The following is a 24944-nucleotide window of genomic DNA, read 5'->3' as shown; positions in this document are numbered from 1 at the left end:
TGATACTTGGTACCCAAGAATCAGTAGTCAGGTACTCGGTACTTGGTTCTAATTCTCGGTACCTGGGAATCAATAGTTGGGTACTCCAGCCAATAGTCCCGAGTCCCGAGTACTGATACTTGGTATTCGGTAGTCAGGTTTGGAACTTGGGTCTTGGTTTGGTTATCATTTGACTGAGATATTGGTAGGCAATATTGGCACTCGGAGCTCGAATACTGACTATCAACTATCAAGTGTCGGGACTTGGTAATCGGTAGTTGAGACTTGGTGCTTAAATGGATATTGCATATATACATAAAAATACAAAATATGTTCCTATGTGTTCATTTCTAGGTGAATAGACTTTGAAATTATATCTCAATCATCTATTCAACAATAGAAACAATGTATCAGGAGCTCAGGACCATAGGGTAATCCTTTATTGTATAGTGTACCTCCCCCTCTTCTGGTGGTTCACCCGCTGGGGTTTTTCCCTGTAGGACTGGACCTCAAGGACTGTAGGGAGTCTATTCCTGAGCATATTCGGAGTAGATATATCATATAACCAGCCCAGGACACACAGGATCCTTCTCCAGGAACAAAGCATAGACAATTGCACTTTTGACATTTTTTCATGATTTTCAGTATCTTGCCCTTGCATCCATGATCCAACCTTTTAATATATAATGAGCATAGCTTATATTCTTGCTTCTTATGACCAAGATCAGCTCACAATAGGCTGGAGTTTGTGAGCTAGTGTGTATACTTGCCATTTTTCCTGATAAGGGGCCCATGCCTTCAAAACATTGAATCTTCGTAATCAGAAACCTGGGGTACATTTCAAATATCTTAAGTATCATAGACATAAATTTACAGACAAATCAACCAAGAATTGAGTACTGAGGAAGTGAAATGGGTAAGAAATTGAGTGTGGGAAACTTCAAAGACCCAAAGCATCGAAAATGGTTAGTTGAGCAGTGGTAGGACTTTAATGCTGGGTCAACTCATATTTTCACTATATCCCTTCTACCCACCCCCTACCCTCAGGGCAGTAGGCAGTATGGGTTACTTGGGTAGTTTACGATCTATCCTACATATTTGTAATGATATTTTCAGCCTGAATCATATATAAATGTGACTTTGTATAAAAGATGTCTATTGTCACTCTCCACACATATGTCATTTTGCCTATCATTACATCAATCCTTCATGAATCTTTCTAGGCTTTTAAGCTATTATAATGGATGTATATGGGTGTTATTCCAGGTCTCTCATCACATCACAGGCTTGTTATGTTGGATATCTCGACATAATGTGCAAGTCTCGCTATTAATATTCATTCTTTTATCTTTACACTCACTTACTGCACACATGTATTTCATTTGTCATTATTGATGTTTCGGATTTCTTTAGCTTATATCTCGGTCACATGGTAACCAATGGATGAGAAAAGACTACAAATAAACTCACCTAGACTCGGACTACAACCTTCATTAAGCTGACTACTGATTCCCGGGTACCGAGTATCAAAACCAAATACTGAGTACCAATTACCATGTACCGAGTACTGCATAATGAGTAACAAGATAACCAATTGACAAGAAAAGACTACCACTACACTCACCTGGACTTGGACTACAACCTTCGGTAAGGAAGTTAAGCATAATAACAACTTTCATTTTTTCATTATTGCTGATGTTTTGCCGAATGACAAGGAAAGACTACCAAGACACTCACCTTGACGTGGACTACAACTGTCATTTTTCATTATCATTTGCCTATATTGACTACCGAGTCTCGAGTACCGACCACTGACCACCGATCACCGAGTACCAAGTACCGAGTACTGACAAATACAATTACCAAGTTATTTGAACCCTACACCAATGGATAATACATACAAATACAATTCGTGTCCATGTGAAGTACTGGGTTTCAGGTTTCGACACTCAACACTTGGTGATTTGTGCAACAAGTGAAAAATGGACATGTTGTGTACATGATTTTGGGTTTCGGGCTTCGGGCTTCGGGTCTCAGCCCTCAGCACTCGGAACTTGATGATCCGTGTAATGTAAATGAAAAATGGACATGTTGCACACTGGGGATTGAGTTTCTGGTTTTGGCACTCGAAACTTGGTGATTTGTGCAGTGAGTGAAAAATGGACATGTTGTGCACATATTTTCGGGGTTCGGGTTTCGGCCCTCGGAACTCGGAACTTGATGACTTGTGTAATATAATTGAACAATGGACATGTTGCATACCCGGTTTTGAGTTTCAGGTTTCGGCACTTGAAACTCGGTGATTTGTGCAACAAGTGAAAAATGGAAATGTTGCATACATATTTTCGGGTCTCGGGCTTCGGGTCTCGGCCCCTGGCACTCGGAACTCGATGATTTGTGTAATATAAATGAAAAATGGACATGTTGCATGCCGGGTTTCGAGTTTCAGGTTTTGGCACTCAAAACTCAGTGATTTGTGCAATGGGTGAAAAATGGACATGTTGTGCACATATTTTCGGGGTTCGGGTCTCGGCCCTCGGCACTCGGAACTCGATGATCTGTGTAATGTAAATGAAAAATGGACATGTTGCATGCCGGGTTTTGAGTTTCGGGTTTCGGCACTCAAAACTCGGTGATTTGTGCAATGAGTGAAAAATGGACATGTTGTGTACATATTTTCGGGTCTCGGGCTTCAGGTTTCGGCCCTTGGCCCTCGGAACTCGATGATCTGTGTAATATAAATGAAAAATCAACATGTTGCACGCTGGGTTTCGAGTTTCAGGTTTTGGCACTCAAAACTTGGTGATTTGTGCAACAAGTGAAAAATGGACATGTTGCATACATATTTTCGGGTCTCGGGCTTTGGGTCTTGGCCCTCGGCACTCGGAACTTGATGATCTGTGTAATGTAAATGAACAATCGACATGTTGCACACTGGGTTTCGAGTTTTGGGTTTCGGCACTTGAAACTCAGTGATTTGTGCAGTGAGTGAAAATGGGACATGTTGAACAATGGGTTTCAGGGTCTCAGGTTTGAAAAATAGCATAATAACAACTTTCATGTTTTCATTGTCATTTGCCTATATTGACTACCGAGTCCGATAAGGGACCCCTTGGATGATCCATTGCTCAATGAAATACTACCTGATTGGAAGTGTGCTGGTTATCAGATATTCATTTGTCAACTCCCGGGTCCCGGAACTTGGAAGTCGGTATGGTTGACCCAAATTTGGGTGGTTGGAACTTGGCATCTCATAGGGCAACACAAGCTTCACACCCTGGATTCCAAATTCTGCAAGACCACCTGTGCACCATCAAAGGCCATGTCAGTGTTACAGTAACATGGCACGAGTCCCCCGCCAGCAGACAGCCCTCTGCCACCGCACGGCTATAGACGATACCGGAGTCTCACCAGCTCTATGACGATAGATGACGACAGATGATGATAGACGATAAGCGGTCTGGACCGCACGTGACATGACATGACGACATAGGTCTAGAAGACCTATTTATGTTATCAAGATAGAAGGCAAGCCTCGTGTTGCCTCATGTACTGATAGAAGGGTACCGCATGGACCCTATCTACGATAGAAGCCTGCCTCATGGACGCTATCTCTGACTCATGTAGATAAGCAGATTAGAACCCAGCTTTAGGCTGAGCTTAGATACGAAGAGTAGCCTTATATAAGGTCGAAGATTACAAGTAGATGTTCCTTACTTGAATCTTACTAGGTTTACCCTTGAACTCCTTGTCCCGCTAAAGCTACTTGCTTGACATTGACTCGTACCTTCAGTGACGCCTCTCACTGTCTGTAAACCCGCTATCATCTCGGCGTAACCCCTCGTTAACCACCATGAGCTACGTTCAAGTACGCAACCTTTGCTTGTCTGTAAAGGCCGACGACTCTCAGCACTCGGTACCACTGTCGTGGTTGTCGCTGTTAGATTATCCTAGTCGCACACGACCGTTTGTTGTAACAGTCAGGAGATCATCTGCTGCTCCAGGAACTCAGGAACTTTGATTTATTACCTCCTCTGAGTACGGTTGACCCAAAGGTTGATAATCGGAACTTGGCTTCTCGTAGGGCAACACAAGCTTCGCACCCCGGATTCCAAATTTTGCAAGACAACCTGTGCACCATCAAAGGCCATGTCAGGAGATCACCTGCTGCTCCAGGAACTTGGTAACTTTGATTTATTACCTCCTCTGATTTGGTTGATGTACAACTACGTCAGCTCCATCATGTCTACAATTATGATACACATGGGCCCACCCATCTATATTTTATACCACCCTTGGCCCACCCATCTAATACAACATCCCATACAACACCCTCAGCCCACCCATCTAATACAATATTTTATAATACCCTCAGCCCACCCATCTAATTTAATATGTGTCTGGGCCCACCCGTGAATGTGATAACAAGTACCTACCCATCTATCTCATACACATCTACCTTAATACACCCATCTGCATAATATCCAACTACCTCGGCCCACCTGTCTACCTAATATTTATGTACATCGGCCCACTCATCTACTCTATATATTCCCTGCATGGGCCCACCCGCCTCCATCGGGAATAATTTGCCTCCCGGCCCATCCGTCATAGTTAAGGATATTTTTATCATGGGCCCATGGTCCGCTGGCCCGTATCATACGGGATATTATGCATGTCCGTTCCCTTGTATTATATGGAGATAGGTCACTGTAATATGTGAGCACGACTGGGGGAAGTGCTTCGCCTAGATGGAGAACGCCGATGAGGAGACTGCATGCGGGAGGGACGCTGGGATACGTGTGTATGAGGTGACGCCGAACGTCGATATGGAGACCTTGAGCGTGTAGAATGATGAGAGTGCACGCGGGAGGAAGAAGGGCGCGTAGACAGGACATGCTGAGATGTGTGTCTATGAGGCGACACTGAATGCCGATATGGAGACCTTGAGCGTGTAGAATGGCGAGAGTGCATGCGGGAGGAAGAAGGGCACGTAGACGGGACACGCTGAGATGTGTGTCTATGAGGCGACACCGAACGCCAATCTGGATACTTTGAGTGGGTAGAAGTACTGTGGGGTAAGCACTCACATTTAGGAGGTCGCGCTAGAGCAGAAGACCCAGTAGACACCACACGTTGAGGTGACGGTCGACGAGGAGACTTCGAGTGGCTAGAAGCATGTCTGCGTTCAGTATGTTTCGCCTTCGATAGATAAGTTAAGGAAGGAGCCTTGCGCCATCCATTCTTCATTTGATGACGCTCGAGAACATCAAAAGCTTCCTAAGAACATGTGATAAGATTAACCTCAAGACAAAAATTAAAACACTTTCCTCTGTTTTGTCTCTGGCCGCGTTGTCGAGCTCATTGTTGAAATCATCATCAATAGCATTGTCCTGAGCATCAGGCTTGTCCATCTGAGTGTCAATCTCGTCGTCAAGATCCCTATCAATACCTTGATTGAAATCCCTAAGCATTAGGCTAATTGTTGACATCCCATCATACCTTGATTCAGAAAATCGTCCACAGCGTCGGGCTCATGGTTGAAATCGCAACGATTAAAATCTTCCTGAGCTTCACCTTCGTACTCGCCATCCAAATCGTCTTCGTGTTGTCCGAAGTCCATGGTATCGCCTGTTTTGAGCATTTGCTCCTGGTCCTGAACCCTGTCCCTGCATTGGGCACATGTGACAACAGATGGATGAGATAGTAGCAGAAGACATACCTTTCCTCATTTTCCCCGTCAGTTTGGTCCTGGTCCTGGTCATCGTCACCGATATCATGCTCTGGAGCTTGATTTCCAGCCTCCTCCTCACGGGTACGCTCATTGGACCGTGGTGGCTTCCGGATGTTCTGACTGCTAGTCGAAGTAGGCTGCCGAAACCCAAACCTACCTGAAGACTGAGCTGCGCTTGGGGCTGTTTGGAGAGATGCGCCAGAATGTTGGCATCCTGAAGTAGGTTGCTGACGTCCTGAATAGACATTCTTGTTGATACCAATGGAACGCTGAGTAGGATTGGTGCTCCCAGTCAGAGACCTTTTAGTAGTAGCCTAGAAGAATGTTAGCTTTTGGGAGTTCATATTAGAACGTCAACTATACACATTTTTCTTTGGTTTCCGGAGCTGGGAAGGAGCCATGGGGTTTTCTTCTGCATCACTAATGTCAAGAGTGGTCTGCTTCCGACCTTTCCTCGCTGGGGCCGCTAAGGTTTCTCCAGTTTTTTTCAACTGGTCTGCATGTCCACCTTGGCCTCGTGTAGATCTCTCACTTCGTCGAGTAGCCTCGGAGACTTCGTATGAGCGCCTGGCCCTCTTCTTTGGAGGCATCGAGCGACAAGGTGGGAAGTGTCAAGACTTGGTTCTAAAACCTGTCGCTACCAATTAGTACCCAGAGTCGTATCACATAAGCTGATGGTTGCGGAGGTCATACCTCCACTAGGGCATTTGCAGAGTCGGAGACACGGTGGGGGACACAGGTGTCCCCCTTTCCTAGATAGAATTGTCCTACATAGGGTACTATACCCCAACCGGACAGAAATTGGATTCAAAAAAAAAAAAAAAAGCTGATGGTTTGACGTACTAAACTAGCACAACAGAGTATGTGTACAGGTACAGTATGACTCCGAACGTAATAATAATAATAAGAGGGCACAACAAGTTGAGTTTTGAGGAGGAGAAGGATGTTAGGAAATACGAGAAGGATAAGAGACTTGAGAATTGCGAGAAGGCAAAGAGGCTCCAGAGTCCATAATACAGAGCGCCAGCACTTGGAAAGAGGATTGTGGGATGACATGTGTGAAAAAAAAGTTCAGACGTCTTCTCATTGCCTCCTCCAAGTCATCCGTTTATTCTTTTTTTTTCGTGGGGAACGAGACGACGAAGGCTTGGAAAGTGCTGTAGAGGATATCGGGGGATTTGCTAATGATTTGCTAAGACAAGTGGAACAATGTGGTAAAGGCTCAGGTGGCCCTGCTGGGGGTGTGTGAAGAGCATGGGATGCTGATGTGCGGGAATGAAGACCCTGCGATGCTGCTGTGTGGGGATGAAGACTCTGGAATTGTCCTAAAGGAGGTGGTTCTTCACCAATAGATCTCATGAATACATCGAGTAGGTCGAGGACTCCAGCATGGGTCATCTCTACCTGATTTGGGGCGCGTTCGCATTGTAAACCATGGTGCCCCATTTTTGCACAAGAGGTCGGAATTCCACAAAGTATTCGGATGTCTTAGCGACCAAGAATCTGCCTTGCATCAAAACCCCCATCTTCACAAAACAGATTGTACTCAGAGCCAAATGGGTGTCCGCATTGCCCAAAGCCTCATAAGCGCTCACCCACGGCAAAGTTTGCCGGGACCAGGTGGGTGCCAATTGGCCGTGTGGCCCCCCATACTTAGCAATAAATTCGAAGAAAATGTAGAATAAGGACTCGAGGTCATCGCTGGGCCGGTGTTCGATTAGATTCGTATCAAAGTTGACATCCTGCAGAGCACTGGCAGCCTGCGGAACAAGGTCGACGTTGTTGTCCACCTTGAAATTGTCCACATTGTTTGGATCAGCATCCTGGCCTGAGATGTTGGCGCCAACCTCAAATGGGGCTAGATCCAGCATAGCCTGAAGAATGCGGATAGAAATGTAGGGCATGGTCCCCTGAAAAAATGAAATGAACAATGAACAGCTAAAATGTATACCGAAACTTACTGTACCATGCGAATAGGTGCTAGTCGTGCCTTCCACTAGAATCGAGGCATGATCGAAATCGATGAAGTAACCGATACCGTCATGAACAACAAAATTATTGGGACTGAGGTCCCCATGCAAGACTCGCTTCCCAATCATCATGTGATGAGCTGAAAATAAAAAGTTGATACAAGTATTTTACATGCTCAATAAGACTCACCAACTACAAAGGCATGAAAGGCGGTGAGCAGTTCTTGTCTAGAGCTGAATTTAGATAATGGCTCTCCACAGGGGGACAAGAGAATGTGGCGGTGGAATCTGTTGTGGAACATCAAGTCATCCAGATGGCCCATGTCGTATTGGCTGCGAATGTGCACTGTGCAGTCAGGCTCCCCTTCGTAATACACATCCCAATGGTCTATGAGTTCAACAACATTAGGGATGCCCTTGACCATCGCCAGGATAGTCGTTTCGTGCATTCTCTTCTCCTCTGTCACCCAACAATCTTTTAAAGCGTACTTATTCCCTGCCTCATCAACAACACGATAACAAACCGTTCCACAACAGAAAAGCCCATGGCTCTTCCACAGAACCTCCATAATAGAATATGTTTTGTCGTGGTTGTCCTTCACCCAGCCCTCCGCCTCATGTGATGAGTTCCTGTGCATGCAGCATTACACATGTGGATCATCGGATCGAAACCTAAATGATGAATATCCGATAGAGTGAGGGTACCCAACATCTCTGTGAGTCGCACAGGGCCTGTTTTTTGATGGATGTGGAAAGGATGGGATATAATGAGACCAGAGCGGTCAAAGTAATGTGCGCGAAGCTGATTGGCACAAATCGAAAACCCAATGACGAATCGACGCCACGGTTGTTCTCTCAGCATGAGGTAGGCTTTGGTCGTAGATCCCCAGAACACTGGTATATCTCGCTTTTTAGTGAGATCGCTGGAGGTATGCTCAACAAAGGACAGGACGTCTGCCCATGTCTTCCCCATGTTTTTGATGGCGAAGTCAAACAGGGCTATGTCGGGCTTCTGGCAGTTGTATTTGTCTGGTATAGGAGAGGTGGAGAACTCTGCGGACCAGTACTGGGATCCAGTTGAGATGTTGAAAGGGAGGTGGAGTTTCAGTTTGTGACGCAGGTGGTACTGGATGGTGTAGAAGAGACGTTGAAACTCTTTTTCGGTCATCATGGGCACCTGTCTGTGCCTTTTCTTCGACCTAGAAGGCTGGTACTCTTGGGAACTCCATGTTTCTGTTTCAGATTGGCCATGGATCACCGAGTCAAAAGAGGGCTCTACACCAAGTGCTGCACCCTTGATCTCTGCATCATCGATATCTGTATCATCATACTCTGTAACATCATCCTCTGCATCCTCGTGCCCTGTGTCACTGTCCTCTGTACCATCGTCTTGTTTTGCGCCACGAGTACGTTTGATTCCTTTTCTCCTGCGGTGGAATTTCCATTTGTCTCCGGAGTATGCAGATGGTCCTGTTCTGTCATACTGAATTGTCTTGATGTCGCTTAATTGGAGAGTAGTTTTCATCACAAGATGATGGAAAACAGAGTTTTCCAACGGTATTCCGGCACCCCTTCCAATACCTTCATGAATCAGGCGGTTTTTCAGCTCTTGCCTAAGGAGAGCTTGCGTAGTATCTAAGGTGCGTGGGCCAGAAGGGACACCAACAGAGCTTATTGTTGCATAGAGCAAGAATTTGTCGATGTCGGATTGCCAGGATGACATGGATGACTGCATTGTCCAAGTCAGGTGGTCAACGACCAACTTGTCGTTCAGGCATGCAACTACCAATTAGGCACTGGGCAGTGTCCGGGCATGTTCCTTATCTGTTATCATTATGGATCAAAGGCATCAGGATCATCGGAAAACATCTGAGCACTATATAATATAACAATCTATCTATCTATCTGTTATGAAGCATGGTAAAGTGCATAATAAAGCTGCTTGTTGAAGTACTTGTTCAAGAAAAATGACGAGGAATAATGTGCAGAAGTCTCCTTTGTCAACCGCGCGTCCGCTGCAGCTCCCAGCTCAGGTATTATACTGATAAAAGCACGCATTTGCTTGAGGGGAACTATGTTACCTACTGGAGTACCATCCGCATGCTTAGCACACTTCAATACATGCATCCCAGCGGCAGGATGGACTGTGCCAACCTTCAGGTTATGCACATAGCATAGATACTGATCTTGCCAGGTGATACGAGAGCCTCGTCGGGCCATTGGACGGATGATAAGCTGCACTTCACAGATGGCGTGCCCTTCCAAGGAGTCACACTTCAGCCAGATTGATAAGAGTAGAAAAGGACTCACCCCTTAACCCTGACTGGGGCCACTCATACTCTCTATCAACATTGATAAGGATGGCGTCTCGTTGGCCTTTCGGCCACCCAGGACATGGTGGAGGCATATAAGGTTTGCGCTGGTAAGATGACACATGGATCATGGAAGGAAACTTCCTGCAAGCGAACTGTGTGCCAAACTTGAACACGATCAAAAGGCAGAGTAGAAGGACGGTCGATTAACGATCTTCTTGAGACTCCAACCCCATGAATCACATCTCCATGCCTCGCGTCAAGTCACAAGAAGTTTGAAATAGCATCACGAAGATCCGGTATGTTGAATTCATCTGCGACATCGTCAATTTTCATTCCAGTGCGAGTTGGACTATAATTTAGATGGATAGCGGTATCATCAGCGGTAAACGTTCGAGGAGGATGAGGGCTAGGTCCACGAGGTACAGTAGCCGCCTCCTTAGCTTTGATGAAGTAGTTGGTAGTGACATGTGTGCGATTAAGTCCCTCCAGGAGTGCAGTTCGTTGATCAGTAGATGGTTCATCGAACCCAGCAATGTCTTCATTGTCTCCCTCATCCACAGGTAATTCTTCGGGGTCTGGATCAAGGACACCACTCTTCAACGTCATAGCAATCGCAAATCGCCGCAGCTTGTCCTGTCGATCTAAATGATGGCAAATCTGAGGATCATAATCATTATTATTGGTTTGTCGCGCAGGTTCCTTGATTTCGGACACATGTGCGTGTTCAGTGGTGTCCACAGACCACTGGATGAGGGCTCCAACTTTACATGTGCTGGCAGTGATACTCTGCATTAGCTCTAGCTTAGGTATATACCAATTGTCAATTGTCTTCTTCGTACTGGTCCGTGCACCCAATGTCATGATAACATCTTTGTTTTGATGAAAGGTCGAAAGAGATTGGTCAATAGATGCCAATAAATTGTCGTCCGGAGAAGGGAATTGTGACATATACCGGACGTCCATAAGGGCACAGATCGCGATCACGAATTGACGAGGGGCTGCACCGACGATGAGACCGACAATGTAACGCTGTAGATCACAATGGACTCTGCCTGTAACTTGCTTGAGCTTCGTTATTCCGCCAGAATAGTGACGATAGCCCGTGACTGGCTGCAAAATCGAAAATCGAAAGTCGAGTTCCTGAGCTCCAAGAACCGCAATGCACCACTGAAGGTCATGATCGAAAAATTGCTTATGCCAGTGATGCAGGGCCTCTGGAGTTAAAAAGACCGAGGGGCAAGCAAACGGCCAATCTTGACAGAAGGGCGCATGGACACCGGACGATATACGGCACATGCATCAAAATAACCTTCGAGGTCATTGTGATCAACGTGTATCTTGGCAAGCTGACCGAGAGTGATATAGCATGTACATTTGGGGTGACGAAAATTGTCCCCAAACTCCAGATATAATGCCATTGTAAATGGGGAGGTTTTCCCACGTACGCCTGCAAGCATACATGCCTCCAGGGTATCAACGATGTATGCTGCAAGGGGCATATAGCAATGGTGAACATTTCTGACAAAATCAGACATCATTATCCCGATTTCGGCCGCGATCATCAGTGGCTTTAAGATGATGGAAAGACATTGATGTATGAGGCAGTCTTCGAGAACACCTCACATCCATTGATTAGGGTGTAAGTACTGCGGGATAGGGAGGAGTGCTGTGAGTAGGAAAGCCCTGGATGAGAGTTTCATGCGAGTTTGCATGCGGATATTAGCGAGACCGAGAAGGAGCGGATGAGCAACCCTAGCGCCAGTCATAGTGGTGATATTTGTTTTGTCGGAAGAAAGGATTGTGCCAAGAATTGTAGCGCCTCTGGGCACTTGACTCTGTAGGCCCTGTGTAAGACAGCGCACATTATGGGGCTCATATGCACATACCTGGAACTCCCAAGCAGAATCGCCTGTCAGCCACTCCGAATAAACGCGGGTAAGCCGTGCTGCAGTTGTGTACACGCGACGAGGAACAAAATCAAGCTTGTCGTGGAAAAGGGGGTTGCTGAAGAGGGCTTCTAAACATTCGACCGGATCCCTCCAAAAAAGTTGGATTGGATTTTTGGTGTGATGGAGAGATGGGATGATTTGACACTTCCAGCTTGGTCCCTTGGGTAGCATCTCGGCTCGGCTTCGCAATTCTTGAGTGGTACTGAACAACAGCTTCAATCTGCGGATCTGTAAAGTAAGGACATGATCAGTAAAAGTGCGAGAAGGATATTAAGAAATACGAGAAGGATAAGAGACTTGAGAATTGCGAGAAGGAGAAGATGCAAAGTTGTGAGTCCGTAAGATCTCAAAGTGCCAGCATTTGTGAAGAGCACTCACCATTGGAAGCGCTAGAAATTCATTGATTGCAGCCATACTAAGAGGAGAATGAAGGAGAAAATCAGCGATTTCCCATTCCTCTTTTGATGCAAAAGGATAGAATAGATTATCCTTTCTGTATTCTGCATACTCGTCCGCGTCAAAAAGATCCAAGAACATCAGGCCGTCTGGAGAGTAACAAGTCCCTGCGCCTTCGTACCGTTCCTCCGCACTCATGTATTCCTCTCCCTCTGTCTCGAAGAAGTCGACATCAAAATGCGAAGGATATGCATCCAAATTTATACCATGGTGAGGAATTGGATTGGGGGACTGCCGTAATTGTAGAGCTGACTCTGCAAACTGAGAAATGTCCACCATGTCGCGAATGGAACTATGACACGATGATCGAGGCTGACTGAGGTGACGAGTGATGCTGGACTCCTTGCTGAATACTTTCCCGCATTTCGGACATGATATTGACATGGTTATTTGGAAGGAAAGATTTGTTCACATGCTTCAAGCACACTTCAAGCACACTTCTTATCTTTGCTCGTACACCCATTATATGAGTATATATTTACATATGATGGATGATTCTGTAACTTCGTCTCCAAGCTCTTCTGTAGTCTCATCTTTGTCTTGCAATTCTTCTCCAAAAACTCAGTCCTTGCGCTCATATAGTACTCGCTTCAAGTATCGCCTTCAAAGACCTTACAATGCGACATCAGTTGGACACCGCACGTCCTGCTCTCCAAACAAAACTTTATCTTCTCAAATGGGATCGTGCATTATTAAAGATGAGCACAGCTTATCTCCAGGCCTGCGGTTTGTGAGTTCGTGCATCCGGTGTTCCATCTTTGATTGTTCTTATTCATTGCGCATAAGGATCTCGACTACCCATTATTCAACCAATCAGACGAAGAAGACCACTCCGACCTTGCACTTGAGGCAGCTCAAGCAAAATGTAGGATTTGTCAAGCCCAAAAAGACCTCGCAGACAGCATCTTGGAGCATCACATCGTACTCACTAACCTCCATTGCTGTCGTGTAGAAGCCGTGAACATGCGATTATTGACGGCTGACCTTGATGTGGGATGCATGCATATAGAGTGGAGGAGAAATGGCATTCCAATGTTTATTGGGTGCAGGGCTGGTGGTACAAGTTAGGTACACTAGTTGTATCCTACGTTGATACATACTTGTATGATGTGTATAATATGTATTGCTTGTACAATCTGTAGTCCTTGTGGTGTTTGTCCGCCTGTTTGTTTGTGCTTAGCGGCTCCAAATTTTGAATTGCTTGTATGTCTGTAATACCTTGTATAGTTTGTGTAGATTTGTTGTTCATGTGAAACCTGTCACCAAATTAGTAGTTTGCTGATGCTCCTCGCAGGAAAACTAAATTCCGAACAAACGACCACATGCCAGCTGGACACGTTACCTACCGCTGTCTCGCCTGAGGAGAACATGCCTGCCGATGCTTGCGAGGACTTGTTTTTCTTCGAAGATGAAGTCCCACCGCTTACTGAGCCTCAAGACTCGATTCCACTGCTGAACACCTCTGAGTTCATTCCAAATCGCCACATTCTACCTGACATTGCTGCCGCACAATTATATGACACTTGGAAGATACTGATACCCACTCTCGTCGATGCTCAGCTCGAGTATACTCAGAGGACCATTGGAAAATTTGTCAAGCGACCTCCGATGATTCTGTCTGCATGTCACTCGCAGAAGTGTGCACAGAAACGCACAACTATGATTGGCTTGTTCTTCGATGGTAAGTCTCAATCTGTGCATCGAATACTTCAAGTCGCTAAAGATGTTCGAGGCTTCACAACCCTCGACATTTTGAGTTGCAGATGTGCTACCGCACCTCAAGTCCTGGTTCTTCACGGTTTATTCCCAACTTCCCCCTCCCAGCCACGCATGGCAGTATCTACTGAGCTACTCACCTTCTATCGAATGCTCTTCGAGCGCTCATGTGATGCTGTGAATGCTCTCGCATCCGCCCTGCACACACACTACATCCACAGAGGTTTCCGCATGACGAATGCTAAGGTATGTGAATCAAAGTTGACTTACCTTCAGATCTGACACAACTTAGGGTGAATTTATCCAAGAACCTTTCCGGCGAAGTCTCAGTCAAGCTATCTTATGGTTTGATGTCTTACAGGTGGAGCTCGAATCCCAGCTAGAATGCGCTGTTCAAGCAAGCCGAGACTTGGTAGATGCCTCTCGAGATCCCCCAGAGCATCCTGCATCATATGCGCCCACTGTAGACGTGGTTCCGCATGAGCGCTGTGCCACAATCCCTCTTCAGCGTTGTCCTGCTTGTTTTGGGCGGGTCTCATTTGGAAGGCAGCTGGAAGAAGGTGGAGATATTCATGTTGCTACTGATGGGAACTTCCATCATCGACATCGGCGTTCAGCAGGCGATTCACCCCATTTTTATGATCCCTCTTACTTCTTACCTAAAGCTCAGGTTGATGACATTGGGCATCATATTGATCGGAGTCGCAAGTCTGCACCGAAACCGCATGCACCACTTGTACCCCATGAGGCCATTGACTTATGCGAGAATTCATACGAAGCCACCGATGGAAAGAAGCAAAAAGCGGCCATGGATAGCTTTGATGACACGGGAGTCATGGCATTAATATGTCGCCACGACATTCCCCTCTTCTTTGCAAACATCGACACTCCAGGCGAGCAGCAGAAATACGCCGTCACCCTTATTGATCACCTTTTTGCGTTATTACCTTGAAGTGCAACAGTTGTCACTCTGTATGACATGGGATGTGTTCTCTCACGATCATTAAGTCAGGTGAGTCATCTTTGTGATTCTTCGAACCTCGTTGCTGATCCATTTAAGTACAACATACTTCCCGAAGCCATGACGAAGCGCTTGCGATTTGCAACAACGGCCATGCATGCCTATGGCCACGAATGGTCGTGCCAACTTGTTTACAACCCACGCATATGCTTGGCCTTTTAGACGGAGAAGGCACCGAGAGGCTATGGTCAAGATTTATCCACTTGATAGGTATTCAGCGCTCCTCATCTGTATGTATCCTCAAAATTTTGTTTCATCTCTACTGATGTTCGAGTTACCATAGAGACAGCGTCAGTTATGGCTACTTGACCGACAAGCTGCTGCCATCAGTCTTGAGATGCGCGCTGACCTCGGTGATTGGATCCGGTGTTGCCTTAAGTGGGGAATTCATGAACAAGGGACAGCTGCACAGACCATGCTGAGTGAGTGTGATGCAACGATTGAAGATCTGCAACATCAATGGGCTCTGCAGCGACAGTCACAGTTGTCCATCCATGCTCGTGCATTCTTTTTCTTTCGCATTGTCCAGCCTGAGCCTGATTATGTTCTACAGATGCTCCTGCTCGGCTCAAGAAAGAGCTGGACACCGTGTTTGCCCTACAAGGTGACCTCGATGCCTCCGACAAGGCTCTTCAAGCAACAAGTGAGGTTATTACAAAGGGAAATGTATCCCAACACACACTCGATGCGATTGAGAGCCTCGAACGAAGTCACCAATGCCTCATGGACAAAGTTGATGTGTTATACGCTTCCCTCAACGTTCACGACAAGTTCCCCAAGCTGGAAGGAATAAACATCGAATTTGTTTGGACACTTCTCTTGGCACGCGACCTCAAGATCAACATTCGGAAGCGTGCAATTGGAAGCTTCTTTGAATGGGACAAGCTCGATCGTGCTGTCAGTGGCACACAACAAGCATTAGGTAGGGGGCTAGACTTGCTTCATGATGTGTGTTAACACTTTGCAGGGACAAAACTTCACCAGCAGACCCGAAAGGCCATATCGAAGCGACAACCAGCCTTGCTGGCCGCACTACGTAAATTCAATGGATACTGCAAACACCTCGAAGAACTATACGAACCAGGCTGTGGTATTCCTCTTCCAATGCCTCTCCCCACCAAGCTGAATGAACTCCGCAATGATCAAACACTGATGGAGGATATTTGGATCACGCCTTCAGTTGGGGAGGTTCCTCATTGGCTGGATGATCAGGATATTCATGATGGGATACGCGCTATGTTAAAGCGCGATAGATGCATCGAGGAGCAGCGACATCTTGGGCTAGAAGCTGACAATCTTTGCAGGTGGTTTGGTGATGAACTCGCTGCAATAGAACTCGCCCTGCAGTTGCCTGAACGTATGTATTTTTGTTGACATCCATCTTTGACATATGCACTAATTGCTTCACAGACATCAGATTTTCTATCTTACTACGTCAGCGGCGGGAACATCTCCAACATCTTCAAATCCGTTGGTCTAACCCACTTGCGTCATCACTACGGTTTGAGTCCCATGCAAAACATGCTGAATCATTAGCAATGCGGATCTTAGGTGCTTCCAAAGACACTGCGCTTCACTGGATTCCTCAAACATCGATATCCTGTGCCACTACCCTGGAGGAGGGTGAAGAGGATCCAGAGGTTATCGCTGCATCCTTCGATGATCCTCCACCCGAGCACATTGCCCTTGCTGACATAATAAATGTTGACACTCCTGACAGCGAAGATGAAGAAGACATCAATATTGCAACCGAGCCTCGCACACTCATCACCTGGCACACTCCTGAGGTAAGTAATCTTTCATTTGCAGTTGTCCGGGTGTTCATAGTTTATCTAGCGAGTCATTGTCGACCCAGTACCACCAATGAATGACACTACCGTTATTGTCCCTGGAGTCATCACCACCAGGGTTCGTCCTCCCTGCGATGCATTCCCACGTCAAATTTTCGAACCAAAGGATATCAAGATCCTTGCATCGCCTACTGCACTGCTGAACGACAGCCTCATCAATGGCTGTGCAGCGTTGCTTTATTCTGAGTCTCTGCAAGCTTCTCCTGCTATAGCGCAATATGTGATCTTGTCCACGCACGACCTCCCCCGCATTCAGTACAATGTGTCTGATGACGTGCTTTGGCGCAACATATCGTGGACTTGTTATTGGGCCAAGGACATGTGGATCATACCGATTCATAGACCCTCAATCATTGGTCATTGGGTGCTATGTATTGTGCACCTCCAGAGCAAGGAACTTCACCTATTCAATAGCTTTGCCGAGCAACGACCTTGGAAGAGCGATGTCAGAGTGAGCACCATTGTAGTTCCTCTTTTATTGTTCATCCAGACTCAACACATCTAGGATATTATGAAATTGATCGTTCGACTTTTCAACATCGCTCGGCAACATGATCGTGCATTCAGAGTTGATATCGACTTTGACAATTGGATTGCACGTCCGCTGATAGTAAGTATGTCATAAATCGGACATGTACATGTGTTCTAATTCAACCTCAGACAACAGCTGTTCAGACTAATGGCTATGACTGCGGTGTATGGGTGCTTGCAATGATTGCAGCAACATTGTGTGGATGCCACTGTACGGCTTTGAAGGAAGATGATATATCTGCATTTCGTTACCACCTTCGCACACTTGTAGTATCAATCCCTACATTCTGATTGTGTAGCTAAATGTATGGATTGAGTCCGCTCAATATCTTCTGAACCTCGGTGTGATAGAGATAAATCCTGTGTGCACGCCATTGTAAGAGGCATTGGGCCATCCTGAAGTGTCTATCACAGTCCTTCGTACCAGAGATGTAATCTTGTAATATGTACCACTGTCCTAGCAGCACGCCAATAGCATCTTTCATCTCCGTACAAAGATTTAGCACTCCTGCGGTGTACTTCTGTACACGTTGTTGTAGTTCCTCCTTCTCCAAGTGTGAGTTACAGCCGTGCATGACCTGTACAAGGTTTTCCATGAAATGAACCTCTGCTAGAGTATCGGATGGAGGAGGCATGGTGTATGGAGGATTATTGTCCCACTGTGGGAGCTCTGATTCGTCCAGATTGTCAGCACTTTGGGAAGCGAGATGAAATAGCTCGCCGTCTGGAAGGGAAGTGATTGCTAGATTGATAAGACTTCAAGGTAAGGGTGGAAGCTGGGATGATATTAGGGGTGGCTTAGATGAGCCTTTGCGGCTGTGTGCTTTAGCATAGTTTTGAGAATGTCGAAGTCGACGAGTAGCTTTCCCCCTGCCAGCAACAATTTGAAGGTTAAGAATACTGACTGTATGTATAGTATAACAACATACCTCTCAGACTGTGCATGGTTCACCTTCTGTCTGTGCAATGCAGCAGTTTTCTCTGCCAAGGTAAGATATCTGGCTTTTCGACCCATACAGACAGTAGAGACGTAAAGACTCAATGAAAGGTGTGCACACAATTAGTTTCTTATTGCATTGTTGGACTTCCTTCATTCGAACATTGGGAGATATCGGTACCAATCGAACCGGCAAACAACAGAGATTTCAAAAATCGATGTCTGCAAAGTCAGCGTAAAGACAAGCATAGTTGAGACATGTTTTTTATTAGTCGTGAATTTTATTTGAACACTTATTGGCTAATCAAGTCGCACGTGCCACCAGACCTCCAGCAGGCAGCCAGCTCCCCCAAGTGCTCCAGCGCCTCTCACTTGAGTCGAGGATCCCACCGGTGTCTTGTCACACAGGTACGCAGTCAATCTTCTGTCCTAACTTTTCATTCTGTCAGAGGATCCCAATGGAATATATTATATAAGTCATCTACCCTCGCAGGAGCCTCCGAGCGTACGCGACCCTCTTGGGAGTCATTCACCAATTATGGTAAGTCAGAGCTCACCCTCATTTTTTCGAAGCTCGACATTTCGAATACACTAATTATTTATCCATGTTCTGAAGGTTTCTATGGCCTGTTATCAATCACATCCTGTTGGACAACGACTACATCCATGTCGTCACACGTTGATGCTACCACACAGACGGACGCGCACTCTTTCACAATTTCTCAGATAGTAAGTCACCTAGTCAAATTGATTTTTGGGTCCTGATCATCGCTTCTAGCTCATAGATGCAGCAGTGTCGACAGAGGATCTGGGAGGAGAAGATTGTGGAGTTAGTGAGCTTACCACAGGTCTCCAAGTCGACGATGGATGGAAGGCTCTTAATGGCATTCCTTGCGTTATGGGTGGATTGACAGTGCTTGTCGGTAAGTCTCGTCACCTCCCTCTTAGACTAATCTTGACTTTCTTCTAGCATCTGTTGGTGGCACCCTTCGTGGACATGCCAAAAACAACTTTCCTTGGAAAACCCTACCTAAGGAACTAGCCCAGCTTGTATTTTTCCTCGAAGGCTACCCCGACGAAACTATTATGCCCAGCGAGATTCGACCTTCAGTCACTCGGTCCAAAGGCATCCACAATTTGACACGTGCCCACTGTGAAAATCTTGTCAATGCACTCAAGTCAGGCACCCTTACCATCCAAGCCGTCACAAGCGACGCTGCTTGCACACGCCTCATCATGTCAAGAGACCCTATCATCATTGGGGAGGCACCCAGACATCGCTCAGTCCACTCCCACAGGCGATGTGCGTTTGCTAACAGTGACTTTGACTGAAATGGGCCTCCCCGTCTTGCTACCCCTCCTGCTACACCTCTTACTCGTCGTCGTGTTGAGGTCTTCATAGAGATCTCACGCCCGCCACCCCGGCCAGCTTCTAGAGTGATCCCTCCACCCCGGCCAGCTTCTAGAGTGATCCCACGCCCGCCGCCACCCCGTCCAGTCTCTAGGGTGGTCCGAAACACAAGACATTCATCCATCACTCAAGCAAGTGATCTTATCCCGCCAATCACTGCTGTGGAACGGTCTGCGTCGAGCTCTGAATACGCTAACAATACGGATGATGAAAGCATGTCTCCGGATGAGCAGCTACATGTTAGAAAGAGTCATTGTCGCCCTGCCAAGCATCCCAGGTATTGATATTTCTGCACGCGCTGTTGTAACTGTTCCTTCTCCAATTTGTGTGATATATCCCCCCTACCCGATAGCAGTAGTCAGTATCGTAGAACCACGCACTGTTGTCACAATTAAATTGAATTTCGGGCTGTAGTCATGAATCATGTATGCTACTCAAATCTTGATTCCCTTCTGATACATCAGCTCTCCCAACCATTGTGCTATCGTAAGCTCTACAACTCCTCTGGACATTTCAAGAAGCTGGATATCCTCCAAATATGCGACTGTAGTCTTCAAGAATCGAGAGACTGTGTCAGCGGCATGCCACTCAGGTTCGGAGGGACCACAGAAATTTAGGATTTCGTCTTGCGCAGCAATGACACACTTGAGTATACTTTTGATCTCGCTGATTGAGTTCGTGATGATACTAATATTGTTACAAGTAACATCGGTCACGTGGCCCCCCTATCATTTTCCCTTCATCCTCGCCCTCACCATCTACTGGCTCGCCCTCCTTTACCGACTTTCCATTGACCGGATCCTCGGGACCATTCTCGTCCCTCGCATCGCCCGCCTCTACACACGTGCATGCACATTCCTCCCCATGATTCGACCACCAATGTGGTCCCGCACCTATGACTCGGTCTGACTCGTGCCACCAATGTGGCTTTCCTCTTTCTGCTCCTTCTGACTGCGGATTCCCGCACGTTGTATTTGTACCGTTGGTCCGTCCCAATGTTTCTTGGTCTCATTCCACATTCGACCATCCATCACTAATCCGGCTCTGTTGCCAACGCACCTATACCATTCTCGTTTACCCTTTACCCTTACCTACTGTGCGGTAGCCTTGCCCTTAACCCTCTCCACTTAGTATAAGTAGTCGGTCACCCTGTACTAGATTCTCTAACTTGAATCTACTCAATCTTCCCTCTGAACGCCCCTTTGGCTTCAGTCTCTGGTATCTTTTCTTAGTTGCTCATCGCGACTAAGTCTACCTCGATCAACCTCATCGTTCGGACAAGACAGTCCTAACCTTGAGCGACTTCAAAGACATCCGTCTTAGAAGTCATGTGACACACACGTACTGTGATCACTGCCGACTCGTCGTCGCCAGTCTCACTTGCTATACCGGATCCTTCCGGTTACGTCACGAACGTTAGCGGACGACGCCCCTCTTAGGGCTCCGCCTAACAGATCTATTTGAGTGCATAACAAATATCACCCTTAGCACTGCAATTGTCTGGGATGCTCTTGACGTACTCGGCCAACTTGTCTTTGGCGAACTCACAGGGGTCGGCACCAATCAAAACGAGCATGTTGTCCTTGGCGGTTTTGATAGCGTGTAAGCATGCTGGCTGATTGGATCTGTTGGACATTAATTGATTTCAATCTATGTTTCTATTTTTAAACTTACAGTATGTCATCGTCGCTCGAATTATCAGTGTCTGATTCAGACTCATTGTCGTCACAGCCATGCAATTTTGCCACAGCTCTCAATATCTCTTTCGTTATCGCCTCTTCTTCCTTGTCACGTTTCTGGACACCATGCATCCTCCACCATTGTAAGATTGCGTCTCTATGTCTTTACAAGTAAGTGTCAGGAACAGTCTCGGGACCAATTAATAAAATAATGACATACTTTGCATAATAGTGTTTGTTCTTCTCTTGTGCCTCAATTCTTTCTTGAGCCGTGTTATGAATAGTTGGATGAGCCATTGGATAGTTGTTGGAGAGGACTAAGGTTGAAAATTGTAGTGGAGGTTCAGAAATGAGCCTCCCAAGAGGAGAGCGTCTTATTATGCAGGTACACATTCAATCGCCGTTGATCTTCTGTCCTAATTAACATTCTATCAGCCTGAGAGGATTGCAATGCAATTTGTTCGAGTAGCGCAGCACTTCTTGCTTCCTGCCCACCATGATGCATATGCCACCCTTTTGGGCAAGCCGAATGTGATGGTAGGTATCTCCCACTTCTTCTCAGGTGAGCCTTTTCAACCTTTCAGAATACTCTACTAATTCTCACGTTTTTTTCCCCCAGCAGAGCAGACCATGTTGACGGCCATACCATTTGTCATCGAGCGTGTTTTCTTCTCACCTCAAGTCATATTTCTCAATGGCGCACTCTCCACTGCAAGGCCAGAGCTCATCGTCATCAATCAGAACCATCCTCGATTCGAGAATGCTGTGAGATCATTGGCAGACGAGTGTGTGCTTCATGTCTACAAGGCCGTTTTCTACAACATTCCAGGTATGTCATTTAACAAATGTATCCTTCTTGCTAAACATAATATTCCAGTACAAGTCAAACCCTCTCAAATGGTCTTCTGTGTCACGCGTGGGGCTCACATCGGTGTAGTGGCAGGCTGGTGAGCGCAGATTTGTTCCAGGTACTTATCGTATTTAATCATTTTGACACCAGGGAGAATGCACTTAACTGCGTTCTGGGTGTCACTGACGCTGTTTACTATGATGTTGATTCCGTCGCAATTGGGGAGGAAAAAGTTAGGATTGCAATCGATGAAGGACACATTGAGATGGTGGAACCCTGGGCGTCCCCAGAATTGTAAAGTAGTTACACCTATTGAATGTATAGTATTGCTTGACAGCCGATGCCAGACAAAGTGAAATTAAGACTCGCATGATGTTTATTGGCTGATTAAGCTGCACGCGGGAACCTCATGTCTAACCTCGCGCGCCCTCAGATGCTCCAGTGCCTCCCACCCAAGTTGGAGGATCCCTCATCATTTAGCAATTTCCATGGTCTTGCGAGCCTTCCTGGAGGAGTGTGCTTATGCTATGTCACAAAGGTACGCAGTGAATTGCTGTCAATCTTCTGTCCTAGTAACTTTCGGTCAGTGAATCCCTATGGAATACGAGCATTCTGGTACTCTCCCAGAAATATGAAAGGCATGGAAGCATCACACGCACTTTTTTGCGCCTGTTTCCTCCTGCTTGTATCGCCGTCAGTAGGATCAATGTTGCCCTCAATCAAAAAATTGCTCTGTCACTGCACCTTGCTAGTATTTGCTTAGACAAAGGTGAGTGCATCTTGAGCTGCACCATTTATCACTGATCTATGTTGCATCAGACAGTCATTTTAAACACGGACTAGCCTTGTGTTGGTCTATCACCCTTCATATCTTACATCTGTCGCTCCTCTCCCAAGTAAGTTCGCATGTTCATAATCTGCCATAGTTTATCTGACCATGTTTCTAATGTAGCAAATGAATGAACAATATTACCCTGCAATGAATCTGCCTGAAAATTTTCTGCGCTCCTCAACACCCTCTTTCACACCTATGGAATCTCACTCCAAGCAAATTGGAGGAGGACGTCAAAAATCACCCCCCCCCCTATCCAGACTCCTACCAAACTTCGCACTCGCATAAGACCCACCTCACGCAATGGTGGTCTTGTTCGAAAAAGTGCCCGCAATAGAGCAAAGCTGCTTCCAGACAATGGCTCTGATGGCCATGCACCAGATGGCATGCCCAGTTCACACCTAGAACACTTCTCTGGTGGTTCTTCCCAAGGTCAGCTGGAAGTGCCTGGTGGGGTACCTCCAGGCAGCTCCTTAGAATTTTCTAGACACAGTGTGTCACGCGAGAGGTTGCCTGTGGGACCTCGTGACCCTCACTTCATTCAGGAAGTGTTCCCAGCACCCTGTGAGGTGATTCTTCCTCAAGCACCCCTCATCACTATGCAGGAACAGACCCAACAAGATCTGCCCATCCGCAGTGGTGAACGAGATGCCTACGACTTCTCATCGCTCGACGTCCCCGCCCTATCATGGGACTATATGGCTGGAGGATCGTTCAATGTCATGCAGCCAACCAACCTTTTCATCCCGCACAATCTACCAGAACATAACACGCCTCCACATGTTCCACTTCTACCTGGACTCAATATTCCTGCAACCCGTGTCATCCCTCCCACTCCCGCCAACGCGATGGACACCCAGGGAGGGCCTTCAGGTGCCGCTGTCGTTGGTCGGAGGTCAGAAGATGCCAATGCTGCAATGGAAAAACAGTTTGACCTCATTGATCGCACCATCGATGAGCTTGCAGTTTTGACTGGCATGCCAACGCAGCAAGTTTTAAATTTATTTCTCAAGTCTCGCGGCCGCATCAATAACGGAACAAACCACTGGAACATTTACGGGCAATACTTTAAAGCTCACCACCTGCACGAGCTACAGCAAGCTGGCAAAGATGCGAATGTCATCAGTAAGTCTGTCTTTTAGTTCAGTCATTGTGACTCATGTTGGGGTGCAGTCACATCAACCATCCAAGGCGGATGTTATAGGTCCTTCCAGGATGCATATCCTGATGATTGGCAAGACATCCTCGACACATTCGACGAGACACGGATAGCTTCAGGCCCGCCTCTGACTGTCGCACAGCGGTCACAAGAATTCACGAGGTTGACAAAGAAAGTGACATCCTTGGTAAGTCTTACATTGTATACTCAATTTTCACGCACTGATGGTGTTACAAGTAACATCGGTCACGTGGCCCCCCTATCATTTTCCCTTCATCCTCGCCCTCACCATCTACCGGCTCGTCCTCCTTTACCGACTTTCCGTTGACTGGATCCTCGGGACCATTCCCGTCCCTCGCATCGTCTGTCTCTATGCACGTGCACGCACGTTCCTCCCCTGATTCGACCACCAATGTGGTCCCGCACCTATGACTTGGTCTTACTCGTGCCACCAATGTGGCTTTCCCTTTCTGTTCCTTCTGACTGCAGATTCCCGCACGTTGTATTCTTACCGTTGGTCCGTTCCAATGTTTCTCGGTCTCATTCCACATTCGA

At 46.6% G+C, this 24944-nt stretch overlaps 10 protein-coding genes across 10 annotated transcripts; 4 read left to right on the top strand and 6 right to left on the bottom strand.

Moving 5' to 3' along the window:
• Positions 1-4523: 4523 nt before the first annotated feature.
• Positions 4524-6303, bottom strand: F5147DRAFT_781312 (uncharacterized protein; the record flags this gene model as incomplete). The annotated part of the gene is made up of 6 exons (XM_041442621.1): positions 4524-4999; positions 5070-5259; positions 5304-5431; positions 5482-5648; positions 5702-6027; positions 6079-6303. 6 exons carry the CDS (start codon positions 6301-6303, stop codon positions 4524-4526), a joined length of 1512 nt encoding a protein of 503 aa, XP_041285254.1.
• An 810-nt stretch (positions 6304-7113) lies between these two features.
• Positions 7114-9406, bottom strand: F5147DRAFT_781311 (uncharacterized protein; the record flags this gene model as incomplete). Its single annotated transcript, XM_041442620.1, has 5 exons — positions 7114-7623; positions 7675-7823; positions 7874-8143; positions 8208-8297; positions 8332-9406. 5 exons carry the CDS (start codon positions 9404-9406, stop codon positions 7114-7116), a joined length of 2094 nt encoding a protein of 697 aa, XP_041285253.1.
• Positions 9407-9591: 185 nt separating this feature from the next.
• F5147DRAFT_781310 (uncharacterized protein) lies at positions 9592-10126 on the bottom strand (the record flags this gene model as incomplete). The annotated part of the gene is made up of 2 exons (XM_041442619.1): positions 9592-9941; positions 9994-10126. The coding sequence occupies 2 exons, from the start codon at positions 10124-10126 to the stop codon at positions 9592-9594; spliced, it is 483 nt and encodes a 160-aa protein (XP_041285252.1).
• A 133-nt stretch (positions 10127-10259) lies between these two features.
• Positions 10260-11533, bottom strand: F5147DRAFT_781309 (uncharacterized protein; the record flags this gene model as incomplete). The annotated part of the gene is made up of 2 exons (XM_041442618.1): positions 10260-11251; positions 11308-11533. The coding sequence occupies 2 exons, from the start codon at positions 11531-11533 to the stop codon at positions 10260-10262; spliced, it is 1218 nt and encodes a 405-aa protein (XP_041285251.1).
• Positions 11534-11617: 84 nt separating this feature from the next.
• F5147DRAFT_781308 (uncharacterized protein) lies at positions 11618-12787 on the bottom strand (the record flags this gene model as incomplete). Its single annotated transcript, XM_041442617.1, has 4 exons — positions 11618-11833; positions 11885-12175; positions 12229-12243; positions 12326-12787. The coding sequence occupies 4 exons, from the start codon at positions 12785-12787 to the stop codon at positions 11618-11620; spliced, it is 984 nt and encodes a 327-aa protein (XP_041285250.1).
• Positions 12788-13692: 905 nt separating this feature from the next.
• Positions 13693-17812, top strand: F5147DRAFT_790688 (uncharacterized protein; the record flags this gene model as incomplete). The annotated part of the gene is made up of 13 exons (XM_041443051.1): positions 13693-14084; positions 14187-14365; positions 14412-15032; positions 15180-15269; positions 15320-15370; positions 15424-15640; positions 15694-16062; positions 16108-16497; positions 16558-16629; positions 16692-16927; positions 16977-17453; positions 17496-17547; positions 17658-17812. Exons 1-13 carry the CDS (start codon positions 13772-13774, stop codon positions 17810-17812), a joined length of 3222 nt encoding a protein of 1073 aa, XP_041285249.1. The 5' UTR covers positions 13693-13771.
• A 1312-nt stretch (positions 17813-19124) lies between these two features.
• On the top strand, positions 19125-19790 carry F5147DRAFT_781305 (uncharacterized protein; the record flags this gene model as incomplete). Its single annotated transcript, XM_041442616.1, has 3 exons — positions 19125-19187; positions 19237-19381; positions 19429-19790. The coding sequence occupies 3 exons, from the start codon at positions 19125-19127 to the stop codon at positions 19788-19790; spliced, it is 570 nt and encodes a 189-aa protein (XP_041285248.1).
• Positions 19791-21325: 1535 nt separating this feature from the next.
• On the bottom strand, positions 21326-21845 carry F5147DRAFT_781304 (uncharacterized protein; the record flags this gene model as incomplete). The annotated part of the gene is made up of 3 exons (XM_041442615.1): positions 21326-21494; positions 21544-21705; positions 21769-21845. 3 exons carry the CDS (start codon positions 21843-21845, stop codon positions 21326-21328), a joined length of 408 nt encoding a protein of 135 aa, XP_041285247.1.
• A 52-nt stretch (positions 21846-21897) lies between these two features.
• Positions 21898-22696, top strand: F5147DRAFT_781303 (uncharacterized protein; the record flags this gene model as incomplete). The annotated part of the gene is made up of 5 exons (XM_041442614.1): positions 21898-21933; positions 21984-22110; positions 22168-22377; positions 22426-22495; positions 22549-22696. The coding sequence occupies 5 exons, from the start codon at positions 21898-21900 to the stop codon at positions 22694-22696; spliced, it is 591 nt and encodes a 196-aa protein (XP_041285246.1).
• Positions 22697-24117: 1421 nt separating this feature from the next.
• Positions 24118-24576, top strand: F5147DRAFT_523440 (uncharacterized protein; the record flags this gene model as incomplete). The annotated part of the gene is made up of 2 exons (XM_041429949.1): positions 24118-24355; positions 24404-24576. Coding segments are annotated over 2 exons (411 nt in total), but the record flags the coding sequence as incomplete, so codon positions are not given.
• Between the last annotated feature and the right edge of the window lie 368 nt (positions 24577-24944).

The sequence above is a fragment of the Suillus discolor genome (genome assembly GCF_016758755.1).
Source record: "Suillus discolor strain FC423 chromosome Unknown F5147scaffold_131, whole genome shotgun sequence".
NCBI classification, from domain to species: Eukaryota; Fungi; Basidiomycota; class Agaricomycetes; order Boletales; family Suillaceae; genus Suillus; species Suillus discolor.
The sequence above is the reverse complement of the archived record's forward strand: the minus strand, read 5'-3'. Positions and strand labels throughout refer to the sequence as shown.